The 17,367-nt window shown below is 38.1% G+C and overlaps 1 protein-coding gene across 1 annotated transcript; it reads left to right on the top strand.

Moving 5' to 3' along the window:
• Positions 1 to 5,423: 5,423 nt before the first annotated feature.
• LOC124358560 lies at positions 5,424 to 10,766 on the top strand. Its single transcript, XM_046810863.1, has 9 exons — positions 5,424 to 6,051; positions 6,209 to 6,485; positions 6,683 to 7,030; positions 7,113 to 7,357; positions 7,581 to 7,954; positions 8,045 to 9,193; positions 9,277 to 10,047; positions 10,169 to 10,452; positions 10,487 to 10,766. Exons 1-9 carry the CDS (start codon positions 5,424 to 5,426, stop codon positions 10,764 to 10,766), a joined length of 4,356 nt encoding a protein of 1,451 aa, XP_046666819.1.
• The last annotated feature ends 6,601 nt before the right edge of the window (positions 10,767 to 17,367 follow it).

The following is a 17,367-nucleotide window of genomic DNA, read 5'->3' as shown; positions in this document are numbered from 1 at the left end:
AAAATTACTCACTACTTCCCAATCCGCGGCCACTCATTCCTACCGTGCGACCGCGACTTTGGTCTGGTGAAGCGGAGTGTAAAAAAGTCGATCGAGTGTACACTATGGAGGAATACAATGAACTGATTTTAAAAAGCACTAAAAAAAACAAGTATGTTTGTAAAACTATAAGTGCCAGGAACATATTTTCTTACAAAAACTGGTGGACTGAACATTAAAAAATAACATGTGCATATGTGGAATCCGCTGGAAGAGGAGTTCCAAAGGACAAAGTAGTGATTTTCAAAATTTCTTTTTATAGAGTTTCAGTATGACAGTGCTATCCCGGGTATGGTGACTGTGAGAGAATTCATCGACAGTGATTTAACCAAGCATACTTTCAATTTGAAAAAGTGGAGAATCCAACCACCTGAACCTCCAGCAACCCTTTCATATCCAGGTGGTAAGATAGCCATTAATATCAAGAAAATCAATGACCTAAAAAAAACTAGAACCATACTTGGTTGGTTACGAGTTCTTCTACAAAAGACATTTTTGATTGGCCAACTTGCCAAGAAACAGCAAGAGATGACTCATAAAGTTTATATCTATTGAATTGAACAAAATTTATTTGTTTTAATAGTAATATTTTAACAGTAATACTGTTTTAATTTCAATATTTTAAAATGATTTTAATGGATTTTCATATTTTATTTCCAATTTTTATCCTCATGAATTAGACACAGGTCTATATAATATGTTAAACAGGCTATTTCAAGTATTTTCGCAGTTTTTAAAGTGATTAAATTGAATTTAATAAAATGAAACAATGTTTTAATGGGTTTCCTTGTTTATTTCAATTGTTGTCAACAACAACACAAAAACACATTTTACGTATTGACAATATTGTTTTATGCAGAAAGGACATAAGTGCAATAAATAATATAATAAATAGTAAATGACGGAAATAAATAATAATAAAAAAATGGGTATTGTCCTGCTCTAAAGTAATAAACATAATTAATAATCTTTATTTTTTATTAAAATTATCAGAAATGTTTGAAAAAATCGTTTTTTTCCTGAAAAGTTTTGTTTTAAGCACTTTTGCCCTTTCTGCATCAAGTGATTCAATTTTTATGGCAGACCTACGATCTCAATACAATAAAATAAAGTTATGCTAAAATATTAACCACGAATCAATCCATCCGATTCTTCTGCAAAGTGATACATAAGTTACTTTTCCAAGTCTTCTGATAGACTAAATTTTAGATTACGTCGCACTGTAATTTCACATAATCTGGCACCCTGATTTTTAGATCACAATGTACTACCTTATCCTCTGGTATCCTTACTATTAGATCACACCAAACTGCGTTACCAGGTCCTTTGTTATGCTGACTCATAGATCAAACTGTACTACCTTACCATATCATCTGGTATCTTTACCCTTATATTACACTAAACGGCGTTTCTACATCTTTTGGTGGCGTATTTTTCACTGTTCACCTTTTTTAAATATTCTGAAATCCTCATCCTTAAATCACATCTCTATTTTCTACAATTTTCGATACCCACTATAAGATCACATCACTATTTTTTACCTCACACTCTAGTACCTTGTCACTTAAATCACATTAAAACTGCTATTCTGGTAAAACTATGCAAATTCCTCACATTGACTAATACTGCACATAATGTAATTGAAGCTGTGGGAAACGGCTAATTGTTTGACAGTTTAATTGACCGTTTTACTGGCACATGAGGGGTTAGCTTTGAAATTTAAGTTTTGTAAAGGTTCAAAAAGGAAACGTAAATCTTATGAAATTAATAAAGTTCAAACTAAAATAAAACTTCTTCTTGAAAATAATCACTGGATTTAAAATTAAAATAAAAACTTCTTGGTGACTTTTAAGTTCAAACTTGCAATATATTCGTCACTCAAAAAGAGGTACAAAGTTCTCACAGCTTGTCTTTTATTCAATTTTCAAAATTCAAAACTTTCACACTCTAATCTGATCTGGCAATTCTTCACTTTAATTTATCTTCAAAATTCAATTTTATTCTGTTACTAATTTCTTTACTTTACTTCAAATATCAACAATATTTGTATTGTAAAAATTCTTCTGTGTTATAGAATATTAGATATTCTTCAATTTTAGAGAATATTAAAGATATTCTTCAGTGTTAGAGAATTTTAAAATTACTTCTTTTCAGTGTTAGAGAATTAAATTGCTGAAAGCATCCGCAGGTTCTATGACGATTAGCAAGAAAATATTCTAAATACTTTCAAAGGCTTTATATCGTTACCACTAATACAGATCAACTGAGACGGGAGGTACGGCACGTCTACCTTACCCCACCTCTCAATTTCGTTATCAAATTCTCCCATCTGCGATGCGCGTCTCGCTGATAGAAGGCTTTTTTGTACTGTCCAGTCCTTATCATTCTTCTGGGCCTACTTCTTTCACCGGTAATCCAGTTACCCCAAAATTACTATTTAATACAATCGGTACATAATGATAAAGATTATGAAAAAGTATCAGAATAAATCAAACTATATAAGAATACATTCGAGTAGTGAATAAAGAAGTCATCTTACTGCAATTAAAGTACATAATAATAAGACTTATATTAGTAATAAATATGGAATATATCATGATTTGCAAAACCCTAACAATCGTGTCATGATTGTAAAACTATTGCTATTCATGTCAATATGAATATTCCGATTATTGTATTAGACAATATAAATGGTTTGCAATTGAATAAAACAATGAAGGAAACGAAGACATGAAACGGTAATGGCAGTGTTAAACGCTATCTTAATGTGGCCATTGCAGTTCTTCTCTCAGTTCCAACTTTCTGAACTCTTTAAGGAAAGATCTTTGTCAACTCTCTTCAATTATATAGATTAGGCTATCATTTATTTCTTCTTTCAATTTGAAAGGTAGTGATTGATTGTGTTTTTCTATTCGGCTCCACATTCATAAATCAATTTATAACAAATCATGAAGATAATAGGTTTACGTAGTCCAATTTATGAGTCCATAAGTAAATTTAGACATCTTAAAAAAAAAACTATTAAACACGTTATTAAACTGATATATTAAGTACCTTACAGACTAGTTTTATGTTTACAATGCAATTATTGTTGTTTAAATTGAACAAGTAAACTTTCCAGTAAAAGTACCCAGATTTGTTTTGATGATGAACTGCTATTTTTGAAAATGTCTATTATTTGTTAAACACAGTGTGTACATTTTGGTGTTTTCATTTTTCAATACAATAGTGATTACATTGTATTTGCAAATTATAACCTATAAATACAATGTAATCACTATTGTATTGAAAAATGAAAACACCAAAATGTACACACTGTGTTTAACAAATAATAGACATTTTCAAAAATAGCAGTTCATCATCAAAACAAAACTGGGTACTTTTACTGGAAAGTTTTCTTGTTCAATTTAAACAACAATAATTGCATTGTAAACATAACACTAGTCTGTAAGGTATCAGTACTGTGTAACTATATATAATTTTCTTTCGTTTTATTTTCCGTCGGATTTTCCGATCAGAAATGTTACTATCTGATTGAATCCTAATTTGGATTCTGGATACGTATATGTTGATGCAATAAATGGATATGTGTGTGTTGAGAACTCTCACCATGCCATGAACGTTGCCGATGTTTAAGAGGTCCGATTGACATTAGCTTATAATATTTGTCTGCAGCACATTATAGGATGAAATTTCACGAAAAAAGATTAATATTACAAAAATATATAGATAATAGGTTATATTTCGTTGAACACTGGAACGGAAGTACCATTATATAATTTCTTAACTGACGGTATTTCTGAGAAAATGTTGCACAAGAATTTACACGTACTGAATAATAGCAACATCGTACACTGATACAATCTAATATATATACAACCGCATGTGTAACTGACTGACTGACTGACTCACTCACTCACGTATACTAATTCTAACCTACTTCCAGATGAGATAGAGACTTGAAATTTGGTACACAGATAGCTTTCCACGTGTAACCACCAGGAAAATCCCGAAAAGTGAGAATTTTTCATTTTCAACCCCTTAAAAAAATCAAAATGGCGGACGCATTTTCTCCCCGTGTAGACCTTTCGTAGGCGCTCGATTGTGACTTAACGAAGCATCCTATCGAAAAACGGAGCCCACTTACAGTATTCTCCTTGAAACTCTCTACAAGTTTGCAATTTAAACTTTTGCTCTATCTCTTAAAGTGTATATACAGGAGGCGCGAGAAGTTGAAAAACGTATTTTTTTTAAATTTTCAAAAATTTCTAATAAAAAAAAACAAATTTTTAGAAAATAAATAATAACACCATAAGATGCATCGTGAAATTCTACACCAATAAACAGTTTGAAGTGTCTCAATATGTTTACCCAATCCCGAGAAATAAATAATTTTGTGATATAGTAGATAGGGACATTGCGAGGATGGGTGGGGGAGGGGGGGGGTTAACGTAAAGATAGTCCTAGGTTAACTTTTTTGGTGTCGATAGATAGGGAAAAATAATTCAGAGGGGTGGGGGACGGTCCAGGGGTGGAAAAAATTTCGTCATTTTTTCGATATCTCTTACCGTTTACGAGATATTTGCAAAAAACTGTCATTTTTTGCTATTTTTCCACCCATCTTCATTCGCGTTTCCAAAAGTCAACAGCAAAATTCAGTTGCTGCTTTCCGAAGTGATAGTTTTGTGTCGGGACAACATTAGGGATCCTAGTGAAGAGAATTGATGGCCTTAGCGACTTCTGTACGGTACGTAGGAGTTGATATCCCTAGATGTCTATGAAATCCAAACTTAACTTTACGTTCCTACTCAGTCTACATTGACTACTTGAATAGCCGTACTCTTAACTTGGCTGAATATTTTCGGTTTTATACTAGGCTTTATTTTTTTGTTGTTTCCTTAATGGATTGACTGTTTCAGTAAAAAATATATGTATTTTACGTTTAAATAAAAGTTCACGTTCATCGTTCTTAACATCCAAGTGACTACTTCTATTCTACTTCTTTGCTTTCTTTTCTTTCTTATTACGCCATATTGTGACCAATTTTCTTACTTTTCTTTTGTGTTCTCGTTGTTTTTTATCTTATATCTTTTTATTATTTTTTTTACTTAGTTAAAGCTTATAACTTCCTTTTTAACTTTTTAATATTTATTGAAATCAGCTAAATTGTAGATAGAGGCGGGCACTGTTGTTGACGTCCAAGTGACTATTTCTGCTTCTTCGCTGTACTATTAGGCAACATTTTGCCCTTTTTTCTGACTGTTCCTTGTGTTCTCGTTGTGTTTTTTGTGTTCTTAATTGAAGCTTATATTCCTTTTTAATTATTGTTTAATTTTTTTATTCCTTTTTATTTGACGTTTAAAATGAATGCATTCCTCGAGGGAATGGTAAGAGAGGTTGAGAGTGGGGACTATCTTAGTACTGACCATATGGATAGGTTCGGAAGCATACTGGATGAAAACACTGAGTATCATCCTGTAAGCTGTTTGGCCATTGATGCAATGGAAGGTGTTTCGGCTGTCGCTACACCTCACATACAAATTCTGTTCTCGGGGAAGATCGACGCCAGTTCTATCGGTCATTGGATTGTGGTCTTCCACGATGGCAGTAATTTGTATGTGTACGACAGTCTGAACAGTGCCCACCTCACTGCAGACCAAACTAAGCTGCTCTCCCTTCTGTTCCCGGACCTATCCATCGTTCCAGCATTTATTCCCGTCCAAAGGCAAGAAAACGGTTTTGACTGCGGCGTATTCGCCATTGCTAATGCTACTTCACTTGCCCTTGGCCGGGACCCAGCCAAACTGCGCTATGATATACCATCAATGCGCCCCCATTTGGCTGAAATGCTGCGCACGGGTAGACTGGATATGTTCCCTACGCTATCAGTGTCCTCTCCTCCTGAGCCAATAATCAAAGATCCTAATTCTACTTGTTTAAGCATTGTCGAATCTTTACCGCCATTAGAAATAAGTACCATGTCCGTCTGTGCTCCAGTTAAAAAGGGGCCGGGTAGACCTAAAAAAGTGAAACGTGGCCGCCCTAAAACTCTTTCAACCACTAAGGAGGAGCAGATAAAAAATTCAAAGAAAAAGTACTCCTCAAACAATCCTCAAGTCAACAGGGACGCAGTGAAAAGATATACTGAACAGCATCCTCAAGTCAACAGGGATGCTGTTCATCGTTACACTGAGCAGCACCCTCAAGTCAACCGAGATGCTGTTCAACGTTACACTGAGCAGCACCCTCAGGTCCACCGAGATGCTGTCCAGCGTTACACTGAGCAGCACCCTCAGGTCCACCGAGATGCTGTTCAGCGTTACACTGAGCAACATCCTCAGGTCCATCGAGATGCTGTTCAGCGCTACACTGAGCAGCATCCTGAAGTTCACAGGGGTGCTGTTCAGCGTTATACAGAAAAACATCCTGACACAAATTTACAAAAAGTACAAATATTTCGAATAAAAAATCCTAAATTGACAGAATTAAGGCACATTTCCAACATACTAGCACGACGTGTAGTTGAACATGGCCCAATGGCGTATTGGAAAATAGATAATTTAGTCTATATTAATTCTTACAAACTAAAAAAAATAAGTTTATGGGACGAAAACATTTCAAAGTGTCCTCATTGTCATGCAAGGCTGTTCGATGAAGAGAAGGATAGGAAGAAATGGTGTTGCGGTGAGGGATCTTATAAAGTCCATAATTTACCTCCTCTGGACGCCAGTTTCTATTCTAACCGTCTGTTCATCGAACGAGCCCGTGCCTACAATGACTTGTTTGCCTTCTGCGCTCTCGAGGTGACTGGGGGGTACCGTCATCCTTCAGGCCTCGCCTTCTTTAAGATCGAAGGTAAGATGTACCACCAGGTTCACAGTCTGGACGCTCCAGGTCAAAAGTTTAGGACCAAGGGAGGTGATGTCCAGTTTGTGAACCGGTGCCGCCTGTACATAGATGATGGCGAGGAGCGCAAAAAACATTGCCATGGGTAGATCATTGAACTCAGAAGTCATTGATGAAATTAATACATATCTTCTTTCCTGTAATCCTTTCATCAATGATTTCCGTAGATTGAGTGATGAGCCTTCAGTCAACGCTCATTTGGAATTTGAAGTGACCAGCAGATCTACCCATGGCCCTGTTCTTGGAGATAGGCAAACAGGCATTGAAGTGCACGCTGTATTGAGCAATGAAGACACCATAACTGATCCAAGAAAATTGACCATCTGGAAGAAGAGTGATAGGCGTCCGTCTTCCGTTGACCTCTTTAGCCCCTTAATGGAGCCTTTCCAATATCCGTTGCTCTATCCTCAAGGTAATTTAGGGTGGCATATTGGGCGCTTAGACAACCACGGGGGGAAACTTTCACAATACAATTACTCTAGATGTCTCCTCCTCTCCGATCCCCGTTTCTCGCATTTCGGCAGGCTGTCTCAAGCATGGCAGGTCGAGATGTTCGCGAGGTACGAGGAGGAGCGTCTAAGATTTATTCGTTTTCTCCCAAACGCGTTCTGCTGCTCAAAATTCCTTGAGGATAGGACCACTGGACGAGCTCCTTGAAGCTCAACGGGGTAGGCAAGCTGGTGGGCAGGTTTTAGGCGACATCACCCGCGATGAAACAGTCTTGGGTGAGGGTGGGGTGCAGGCTGGAAAAGTTTACCTCCCAAGTTCGTTTACCGGTGGACCCAGATACATGAAGGTACATTACGAGAACGCAATGGGCCTTGTGTCTCGTCTGGGTTCACCTACGTTTTTCCTGACGTTCACCTTCAGTGCTACTTGGGAGGAAAACAAGAAGGCCTGCCCTCACAACAGCGGGCGCAGTGACCCCTCAACAGCCTGCAGAATCTTCCAGATTAAACTTGGCGAACTCCTCCGAGATCTGCGCAGCGGAGCAATGTTTAGCCGTCCGGTTTACATCGTCTATGTCATTGAAATGCAAATGAGGGGCCTTCCTCATGCCCACATTGTGTTTAAAATTGACGGCGATGGACCGGTACAGGCACGTGACATTGACTCCGTAATACGCGCAGACATCCCTTCGGAGGAGGAAGCCGCTGGAAGACTCAGGAAGTTGGTGCTGAAACACATGATTCATGGTCCATGTGGTACTGACCACCGCACCGACTTCCTGTGCTGGGACTCTGCAAAGGGGCACTGCAACAAGTTCTACCCCAAGCCTGCCTGCCAAACCACCCACGTGGACGAGAGGGGGTTCGTCCAATACAAACGAGACTACACAAACGAAGGCTTTATCACATCACGGAGGAGACAGATCAAAGTGCATGATGGCTGGGTCGTTCCGTACAATTCCGCATTACTGCTCAAATACGAGGCGCACATAAACTTGGAGCTTGCTTCTACTCGTCGCGTAATCAAGTACCTCTTTAAGTACCTCATGAAAGGCGGTTCTCTCCAGAACGTAACCGTCACTCCCCTGGGGAAACAAGAGGATGAGGTCGAGCATTACGTGACGAAGAGAATGGTGGGTGCCAGCGACGCATGCTGGCGTCTTCTCGACTTTCCTGTGTCAAAGCTCGAGCCCACCGTTGAGTGTCTTCCCGTGCATTTAGAGGGCAAACAAAGTGTTGTCTTTCGGCCGAGACAGCTCTCTGATGCAGTCACTCAAGCAAGCTCCAAGCTTATGGTCTACTTCAATCGCCCGCACCATGAAACTTTTGACAATGTCACGTACCAGACATTTTACGAGAAGTTCATGGTGCACACTAAGCGCCCACGTACTGCGGAATTGTACGAACACCCCGATGGCCATCACTTTGTAACGACTCGCCAGCGTAGTGAGAAGGTATGTAGGTTGATGTGGGTCTCTCCCAACCGAGGAGAACAATACTACCTTCGTATTCTACTTATGTCTACACCTTGCCGTGGTTACGTTGATCTTCTGGCTCGTGGCGGTCCTGGTTGCCGGACGTTTCAGGACGTAGCCCGCAATCTCGGCCTGGTGGAAGACGAAGAAGAATACAATCACGCGCTGCGCGAGGCATCTACGTTTATGACTGGACGTAGGCTCCGTTCCTTCTTCGTGATCCTCTGCAACATGGGAGCTCCCGCTGCTCTTCTGTGGGAGTCTTTCAAGAACCACCTTAGCGAGGATCACTTAGAAAGGAACCCTCTCGACCCTGAACTGGCGGTGAAACTTACCTTGATAGACATCGATCGGAGCCTCCGCCAGCAGGGATCGTGCTTGAAAGATCATGGACTCCCTACGTCGAGGATGACACGACTGAGTTAGGTAGAGAGCTACTCAACTACGGCGAGAACCTCCAGCGAACCATCGTTGAGGACTGGGTGCCCAAACTCTCCCCAGACCAGCGCCGTGTGTTTGAGTACGTTCGCTCTCTGCTTCTCAACCCCCGTGACCGACGCACTTCTAGAATCATATTTCTGGACGGTCCCGGGGGTTATGGGAAGACCTCTCTGATTCGTGTCATCCTTGCGTATGTCCGTGGTTGTCGACAGGTTGCACTCGCCGTGGCTAGCTCAGGGATTGCTGCAAGGAACATGGCTGGAGGAACAACAGCACATAGCATGTTCCGACTCCCTCTAGACCTAGGTCACGGCACAGGTGTGTGGAACATCACCAACGGGTCCCAGCGAGCAGAACTCATCAGAGCAGCACAGCTCATTGTGTTTGATGAGGCCCCGATGGCACACCGCTACATCTTCGAGATGATCGACAGATCCCTCCGGGATCTCATGAATAGTAGTGTGCCATTCGGGAATAAGATCTTCATCTGCTCCGGGGACTTCCGTCAGATTGCGCCCGTCGTTGAGAAGGCTCGCACACCAGCTGATGTCGCGTGCGTGTCACTTCGGGCGTCACATCTGTGGCGACTGTTCACACTATTTTCCCTGACGACACCCCAGAGAACTAGTGGTTCCATTGACTACTCCAACTTCCTCCTTGGAGTAGGCAATGGAACAATAAATCCTTTACTTTTTGGAGAAGGCCGCGAGAGAGAGTCTCTCATTCCCCTCACTGGGGTGAGATGCCTCACTTCTCTCGCGGACTTAATAACGGATGTGTTTCCTCCTGGTGTTCTGCGAGATCCTGATCTTTGTGCGAGACGGGCAATACTCTCAACTCTGAATGTGAAACGTCAAGGAGATCAACGGTCGCATCCTAGACCTCATGGACGGGCGCATTCATGAGTTGAGAAGCGCGGACACCGTGGACAGAGAAGACGACGACGGGCTGGATGTGGACGTAAATCTCCTCAACCAGGCCACTGGCAAAGGAGTGCCAGATCACGTCCTGCGTCTCAAGGTCGGCTCCGTATGCTTAATCATGAGAAACTTAAATATCGGTGATGGACTCGTGAACGGCACCAAAGTCATTGTGACGGCGATCAGCAGCCGACTGATCACCGTCAGACTTATCGGCAACACGCAACCTATCGGAATTCCCCGGATTACGTTTCAGGTTCGCGTTTGCCGAAGGATCGCCGCTCCGGTTTTGTCGCCGTCAGTTCCCCCTCATGTTGGCGTACTGCATGACTGGTCACAAGAGCCAAGGCCAGACAATTGAGTACGTCGGAGTCGACCTGAGAACGGACTGCTTCACTCATGGCCAGCTCTACGTCCTGTTGAGCAGAGTGAGACGTCCAGACGACATCGTCGTTCTTGTACCAGACGACAGAATAGTAGAAGGAGTCGCCTATGCAAAGAATATTGTATATGACGAGCTCCTTCTAAAACACTGATTAAGTCTTCGGCAGTAGGCTAGGGGATCTGCCACTTAAAAAAAACTCCCCGTCGTGATTTGACCTAGCAGTAGGCAAAGGGAACTGCTTTACCAAAACTCCTCCCTGATGATTTCATTAGCAGTAGGCAAAGGGGACTGCTTCACCAAAACTCCCTGATGATTTCATTAGCAGTAGGCAAAGGGAACTGCTTTACCAAAACTCCCTGATGATTTCATTAGCAGTAGGCAAAGGGAACTGCTTTACCAAAACTCCCTGATGATTTCATTAGCAGTAGGCAAAGGGAACTGCTTTACCAAAACTCCCTGATGACTTTATTAGCAGTAGGCAAGGGGATCTGCCAGAATAAAACTCCCCGTTTTGTGTAAATATGTAAATAGATATGGTCTCTAAGTTTGCCGGCCTCCCCGTGGCGAGACTGGATACGCCAACCTCAATATCTGAGCGTTGGTAAACCGACGGGCAAACAACTGATTTTCTGTTCTTTTCAAAATTCCAAACACATTTTATTCTATATTTTTAAACCACTATTCATATTCAACACACACAAAATCAACCATCTCTTTTGCTTAAAACGAATAATGACAAATTAATTAAACAGCAATATTCTTTTCATCCTAAAAAATAAACCCAATTCTTTTACCTCAAAGTCAATTCACCATTCATTAACATTGTCTAAGTCATCGTGTTTTCATGCCATCAACCATCTGACATATTTAATCAATACTTTAACAATTTAACAACCTGTTCTACCATTGCATTCAACCATAAGTTATGCCATAAACATAACTAACTATTGCACTTAAAACCAAAGCTGATTTAATAAGCTACTTGTTGTTATAAATGTGTACATATACATGGTCTCTGCGTTTTGTGCATCCCTGTGGCGAGACTGAATACGCTAACCTCAATGCCTGAGCGTAGGTTAACCGACAAACAGCCAACTTACTTTTACTCATTTCAAAATTCATACATATTTTTGTACTGAAATTCCAACCACCCATTTATTCCATCAAAAGCATTTTCTTCATTTAAAACCACCATCTCTATTACCTTCAAATGATCAAATGCAATAGTTTATAATATCCTTGATATCAAGCTCATAAATCAGCCTCTTCACCTTTTTTTCACTGAAATCCTATCTTTTTCTCCCTACCTGAATATTGAACAACTACTATCTACCCCAAATACAATTGAGTCTGATAAAATTACCCACTCTCAAAAAATTGCCTGATTTCAAAACTGTACTAATAGAAAATTAGCTAATACCTATATATTGATCTCGAACCCGAACTTAAAGTAACACCCCTAAGGGGGCCTGGGGGGGCGGAGCCCCCCGGCGAGCGGAAGCGAGTATCACATAACATCACAACATTACTATATTTTTAATGTTACTTAATAATTATAGCGTTACTTGATTTAAGTATAAAATTCTCGAAATATATACGAATGAAATAAGTCCTCAACCTAACATTTCTACGAGAAGGTACGTAAGGATCTAAGCAGGTCATTTATCAAAGTGCACGAACGCAGTACAACAGCATCCCCTATTTTCGTATGTTTTACAACATCGCACGTGGATTTATGATGAATCGTAAGGTAGCAGATACACACAATAAAAATTATTAATTTAACTTTTTCTACTTTTAAATTAATATTTTTAACAGTGAGGGTAAGGGTTCACTGTGAAATAGTTTAAGTATTAATTAAACTTGTAATTTAATTAAAATCTTAGTGGAAAAGCCGACACTATAATGTTTAATAATATCTTCACATTTCCCCAGATGTTTTTTTTTTTTTTTTTTTTTTTTTTTTTAGGCTTTCTCAAAGTAGACATAGACATTACTTTCTGTAACATGCGGAGATGACGTACTCAAATTACTGGAGGGATGAATGAACTGTAAAGAGGCATTCAATGATGGTTTTTTCACAGAGATGAATATAAGATGTATTAAGAATTGGTGACACCCTCAGTATTAAAAGTAAACACGGTTACAGTGGAATATTTCGTGGCTCAACAGAACTTAGCAACAGAGGTAGCGCACTGACCGATAGAAAGGCGTCAGACTGCTCTTTTGCTTTTTCATCCTAACAATCTATAGAGCAAAGAATTCTTATACGGGCAGGCAGACTTTAAAAACACGCAGATAAACTGTCCTTAACCTTTGACCTTCAAAATCAATGACACTTAGCCAAATCCCACGGATTCACATAGGCCATCATATAACTCATTCTTGTCTCTGTAGAAATGAATTATCATGCAAAATTGAAAGTCTTCTGTGTGACTTTAGCAGACAAAATGGCTGCAAATTCATCACAGCGATCTGGGTTAAACATGTATTTTTAAATAGTATAGACAGTGGTGACAATAATGAATATTGCCTACAAACCAGCTCTAACTGACAACCTTCTATGTAAGTTCAAATACACATAAACTATTTCAAGATAAAAACTATTCAACAAAGAAGACGCTCACGTGGGTACCAGCATTGTACAAGACATGTAAAAATATCCAATTAGTACAGAGGTTTATAAACTTGCAGGCATATGAATTAACATCTTAATTTATTTAAAAATAACCTCATAGGTTGGCAATGTAGACAAGATTCACCAGAGTCTGTAGAACGAACACAACAGCTGTCCTCTCATATTACCCAGTGCAGGAGGAGCCCCAGTTTGCGGTTTTATTGCAGACCGCGGCCTGAATATTTTAGGCCTCCCTCTCGTTTGTCTCGCGCTTCACGTCCGGCCCAGTACTAAAAGAAGATCCTTAATGAAACAGTCTACCCTAAAAGAACCTCTCATCATTCTCGTAGTTTTTTCTTGATTGTAAAACTGCTCGGTGTGAGTTACGATTTGGGTATTGTACAGTGTGAGTTTAAAGTATGGATACACTCTGTTCAGTTTCTGATGGAAAAAGATGGAACTCGGGAACACCTTTTTAGGAAACAAAACCTTTTAGTCATTGTTACAATTTTCCCCATTTCCCCAAAATGGGAGTTTGGGAGGCCGGCTCCCAATTTCTAAAATTCATCAAAAATTGAACATAGTGATTCCATATTTTTAACACACACTGCATATATATATATAAGACGTGAATTCGTTAAAAATATATTATACAAATTTACATACAAACTCTCTATTTACATTCATAACAAATTATTTCATAGAACTCATTTTTATTGCCATACAAAATTGTTTGATTAGTTTGTTGTTGGTTTTATTAAACATCAAAATTGTTATATTTTTCATCTTAAGCTGACTCACTTCATAAAAACTCATTTTTAATAAAATTTTCTAATAAATTACAATAAATATGCTATTGACAATGCATTTTATCTGTACAAGTTTAAGATACAGTTTAATCACATTACAGGCTTTTTCAGACACTTTTCTTTGCCCAGTGACAAACTGGGATTAAGCTACCACGACGTTATAAATCGAGCATCTTATTTTGTTAAAATAATGCAAAATAATAAAAGGCTTCATAAATTATATTAGTTGACCAATCAATTAGTCAATTGTCAGTTAACTTTGGCTGCCAAAAGACCGAAAACAAAATAAAAAAACCTACAGAATCGAACTGAGTAAAGTTAGAGTTTTCAAATAAGACGTCCTTTGATACTAAGCTGATAATTTGGTTTATTAATTAAATTAATGGCCTCAGAAGATACTAGCCCGCAACCCCGTGGCTTGACCCGATATTTTATTTTTTTCAACAGAGACACCACGAGCATATTATTTTAAATGGCATTCCATACATTCCTCGGATAATTTATAGTCACTGAAAGATATTCCAATCTCTTGATACATTTTTAATTTAAATTTAAAGACGAGGCACTAAAGTCGGAGAGTGAAAATTGTTTTGTATAAGGTACTCTGAAATTATCAAATTTTTCTGAAGTATTTCATGATATTTCATTGAATAGCTACAATGATTTTAATAACATTGTACTATAGGCAATGTGTGGAGAAATCCTAACTCAAAAGTGAGTACAGTCTAAGTCCTTAGCTTTTTCTATCAACAAACTTACAATGTAATAAATTATGGCATTTGACTGTAGTCAATTAAACTTGTATATCTTGGTTAAAACTATATTTAAATAACAAGAAACATTTACTATCACTTGTTTACTGTGTATAATGTATATTATATAATATACTATACTTATTATTCTTGACCTTAACGATCAAAAAACATATTTTCTGTCTGCTGATTAAGCCAATTTCACAAATATAATTGGTAGTAGTGTGTCAAGGGAGTCTCTAAGACCAGCGGGCGTAGCCGGGAGAGATATTAGGTATAAGGAATAGGCCGAATGTGTTAACCAGAGACCTTAAAAACATTCATCTAAAATTTTACTCCAATCGGTCCAGTAGTCCTTTACGTGATTGAGCAACACACACACACACGCGCGCGCGCGCACCATTACATTTTCATATAATAGTAAAGATTAAATCTGCAATATTAGCTCTGTTACCTGACATGTTTATGTACAATGTATGTATATTGAAGGACTATAAATGACTCGATTTGAATAAATCAATGCGCAATCATACTGTGGGTTTAAGAAGTTCACGTAAAATTATAAAAATGCACACAACCTGATTTTTTATGTTTCATTACTAGAGTCAAAACGTTTGAATTATGCATAATTTGTTTATTTAAAACCTAAATTTTAGTAATTCACTCGAGAAAGATATGATATTAAGATATCGCAACGTAGGGGTGGTATTTTCTTTTGTGTCACTAGACGGTAGTGAATGTCCAGAAAAATGCTGAATCTTCACAATTCTTCCAAAAACAAACTCTAAACAAAAGTGAATTTAACGTTGATGATTTCACTAGATTTTTATTAATACTACCGAATTTCAGTTTTGTTAACAAATTATATTTCTAAATACCTACCAATCACTTTAATGATACATCGACGTGTGTGAATAAATACGCTCGTTCTATGTTGTATGTTAGCAAATTGCTGTCTAAAGTTCTTTAAGGATATAATTTTATTTTCTCATTTATTTCATGGAGTGTTTATTTTAAAACCTATTTTTTATGACTTATAACAATATTTTTATACTTGTGGATTGATTATAAACGATTAAATTACGAGATGCGTAATTATGATCGATCACATTACAAAAATATTTGGTTACGTTTTATAACAGATGCATGTAATGTTAAATTCTCAATTTGGTGACATAAAAATGTGATTACTTCTGCTTATAGGGTTTATTCAAAAAAAAGAAGGGAAAATCTGAAAATGAGGCACAGAAAAACTAAACCCTCAGATTAAGAGCTCTTACAAAATTTAGTTTCACGCATCTCCAGCCTTGCACTGACATGTACGATTATTATTCCGAAGCAGTGGAATGTACGTTCTTACTCACAGTAAAAAGAACCTTTTATCCAATACTTTTTAAGATCTTCTAATTATCTTAACACAGTAAGAACACCCTGTACACAAAAAATTACCTGCCTAAAGCAATAAAGATTTGCAATACAAATGTTCATAAAGTTGTAATTCAAATTTATATAATTAATTTATAAGTAATTTATATAATTGCTATTTTACACGGTTATGTTACATCAAGGAGACTAAATAGTAATCGTTTCCGATTATCAAACAAATGCTTAGTATTAATAAAACTGATTTGGCTGTCGAATATTTTGAAGAATCATAACGTGTGCAAAAATGTGCCATCTTACAGACAAATTGTAACTATAATGTGTTAAGTAATTTAGTGTGTTGCCATAGCAATAATACCACTAGTTTGCAGTTTTTTAGTTGCTCAATTACACCAAATAAAAGTGCTAAACATTTTATAATTTATAGGACAATTGTTCATATTTTGTCGATTTCGTATACCAGATCTTTCTCCTTGAGCCTTTAAACCCACTGCGATCTCCTTGAGACCGAATTATTTGCGCAGATGTGGCTGCTTCCGTAAGGGTCTGCACCCTCCGCAAGGTTCTTCCGGACCCTCCACGTTTACAAACATATATATTTCGACGGGGCCCGATTTCTGGGGTCGGTAATGACACCACTGATCTTTACAAAAGGATCGCTTTCCTTTAGAGCTATCTATCGTATGGGGACATGATTGCGTACATTTGCTGAAAATTACTGAATTAAGGTAAACCAAAAAGAGAGACTTCAGAATGGATTATTTTTCCGTAATGTGGTTGGCACCATTCTTCTTTACGGACGATTACCCAGGATAAACCAGATTTTAAAGATAATTTGGAAATATATAACATTTAAACTTTGTATTATGTCTAAAGTTTAATAACATTACTTTTGTCATTATTGTCATACATTTAGCAACAAATAATATTTGTAGCAGGAATAAATGGCCATATGTAGTAGAGAAGTATAGACGCGGGTGTTACATTTACATATAATTTATTGACAGCAGGTAAACTTTCCGAAGTTCTGCACGTGACCTCTTGCACACATCTTGTACTGCCATATATGACATACCATTCGTTTCAATACTAAACCCTTTAGCCTAAAACGTCCGAAAATTATATAGCAGCCCTGGAATGTAACTACTCGCAAGGCTGGAGGTTATATTTATTAAATTATTTATTAGAACG

This window comes from Homalodisca vitripennis, chromosome 3 (assembly GCF_021130785.1).
Source record: "Homalodisca vitripennis isolate AUS2020 chromosome 3, UT_GWSS_2.1, whole genome shotgun sequence".
Classification (NCBI taxonomy): Eukaryota; Metazoa; Arthropoda; class Insecta; order Hemiptera; family Cicadellidae; genus Homalodisca; species Homalodisca vitripennis.
Note: the sequence above shows the minus strand (reverse complement) of the source record. Positions and strands in the feature narration are given on the sequence as shown.

What these genes read in the sequence shown, in the direction of transcription:
- LOC124358560 (XM_046810863.1), top strand. Translation starts at nt 5,424, where the DNA reads ATGGTAAGAGAGGTTGAGAGTGGGGACTATCTTAGTACTGACCATATG. An exon ending in CTGACACAAATTTACAAAAA is followed by an intron (nt 6,486 to 6,682) that starts GTACAAATATTT and finishes TTGTCATGCAAG; the next exon opens with GCTGTTCGATGAAGAGAAGG. An exon ending in CTCTCGACCCTGAACTGGCG is followed by an intron (nt 9,194 to 9,276) that starts GTGAAACTTACC and finishes CCCTACGTCGAG; the next exon opens with GATGACACGACTGAGTTAGG.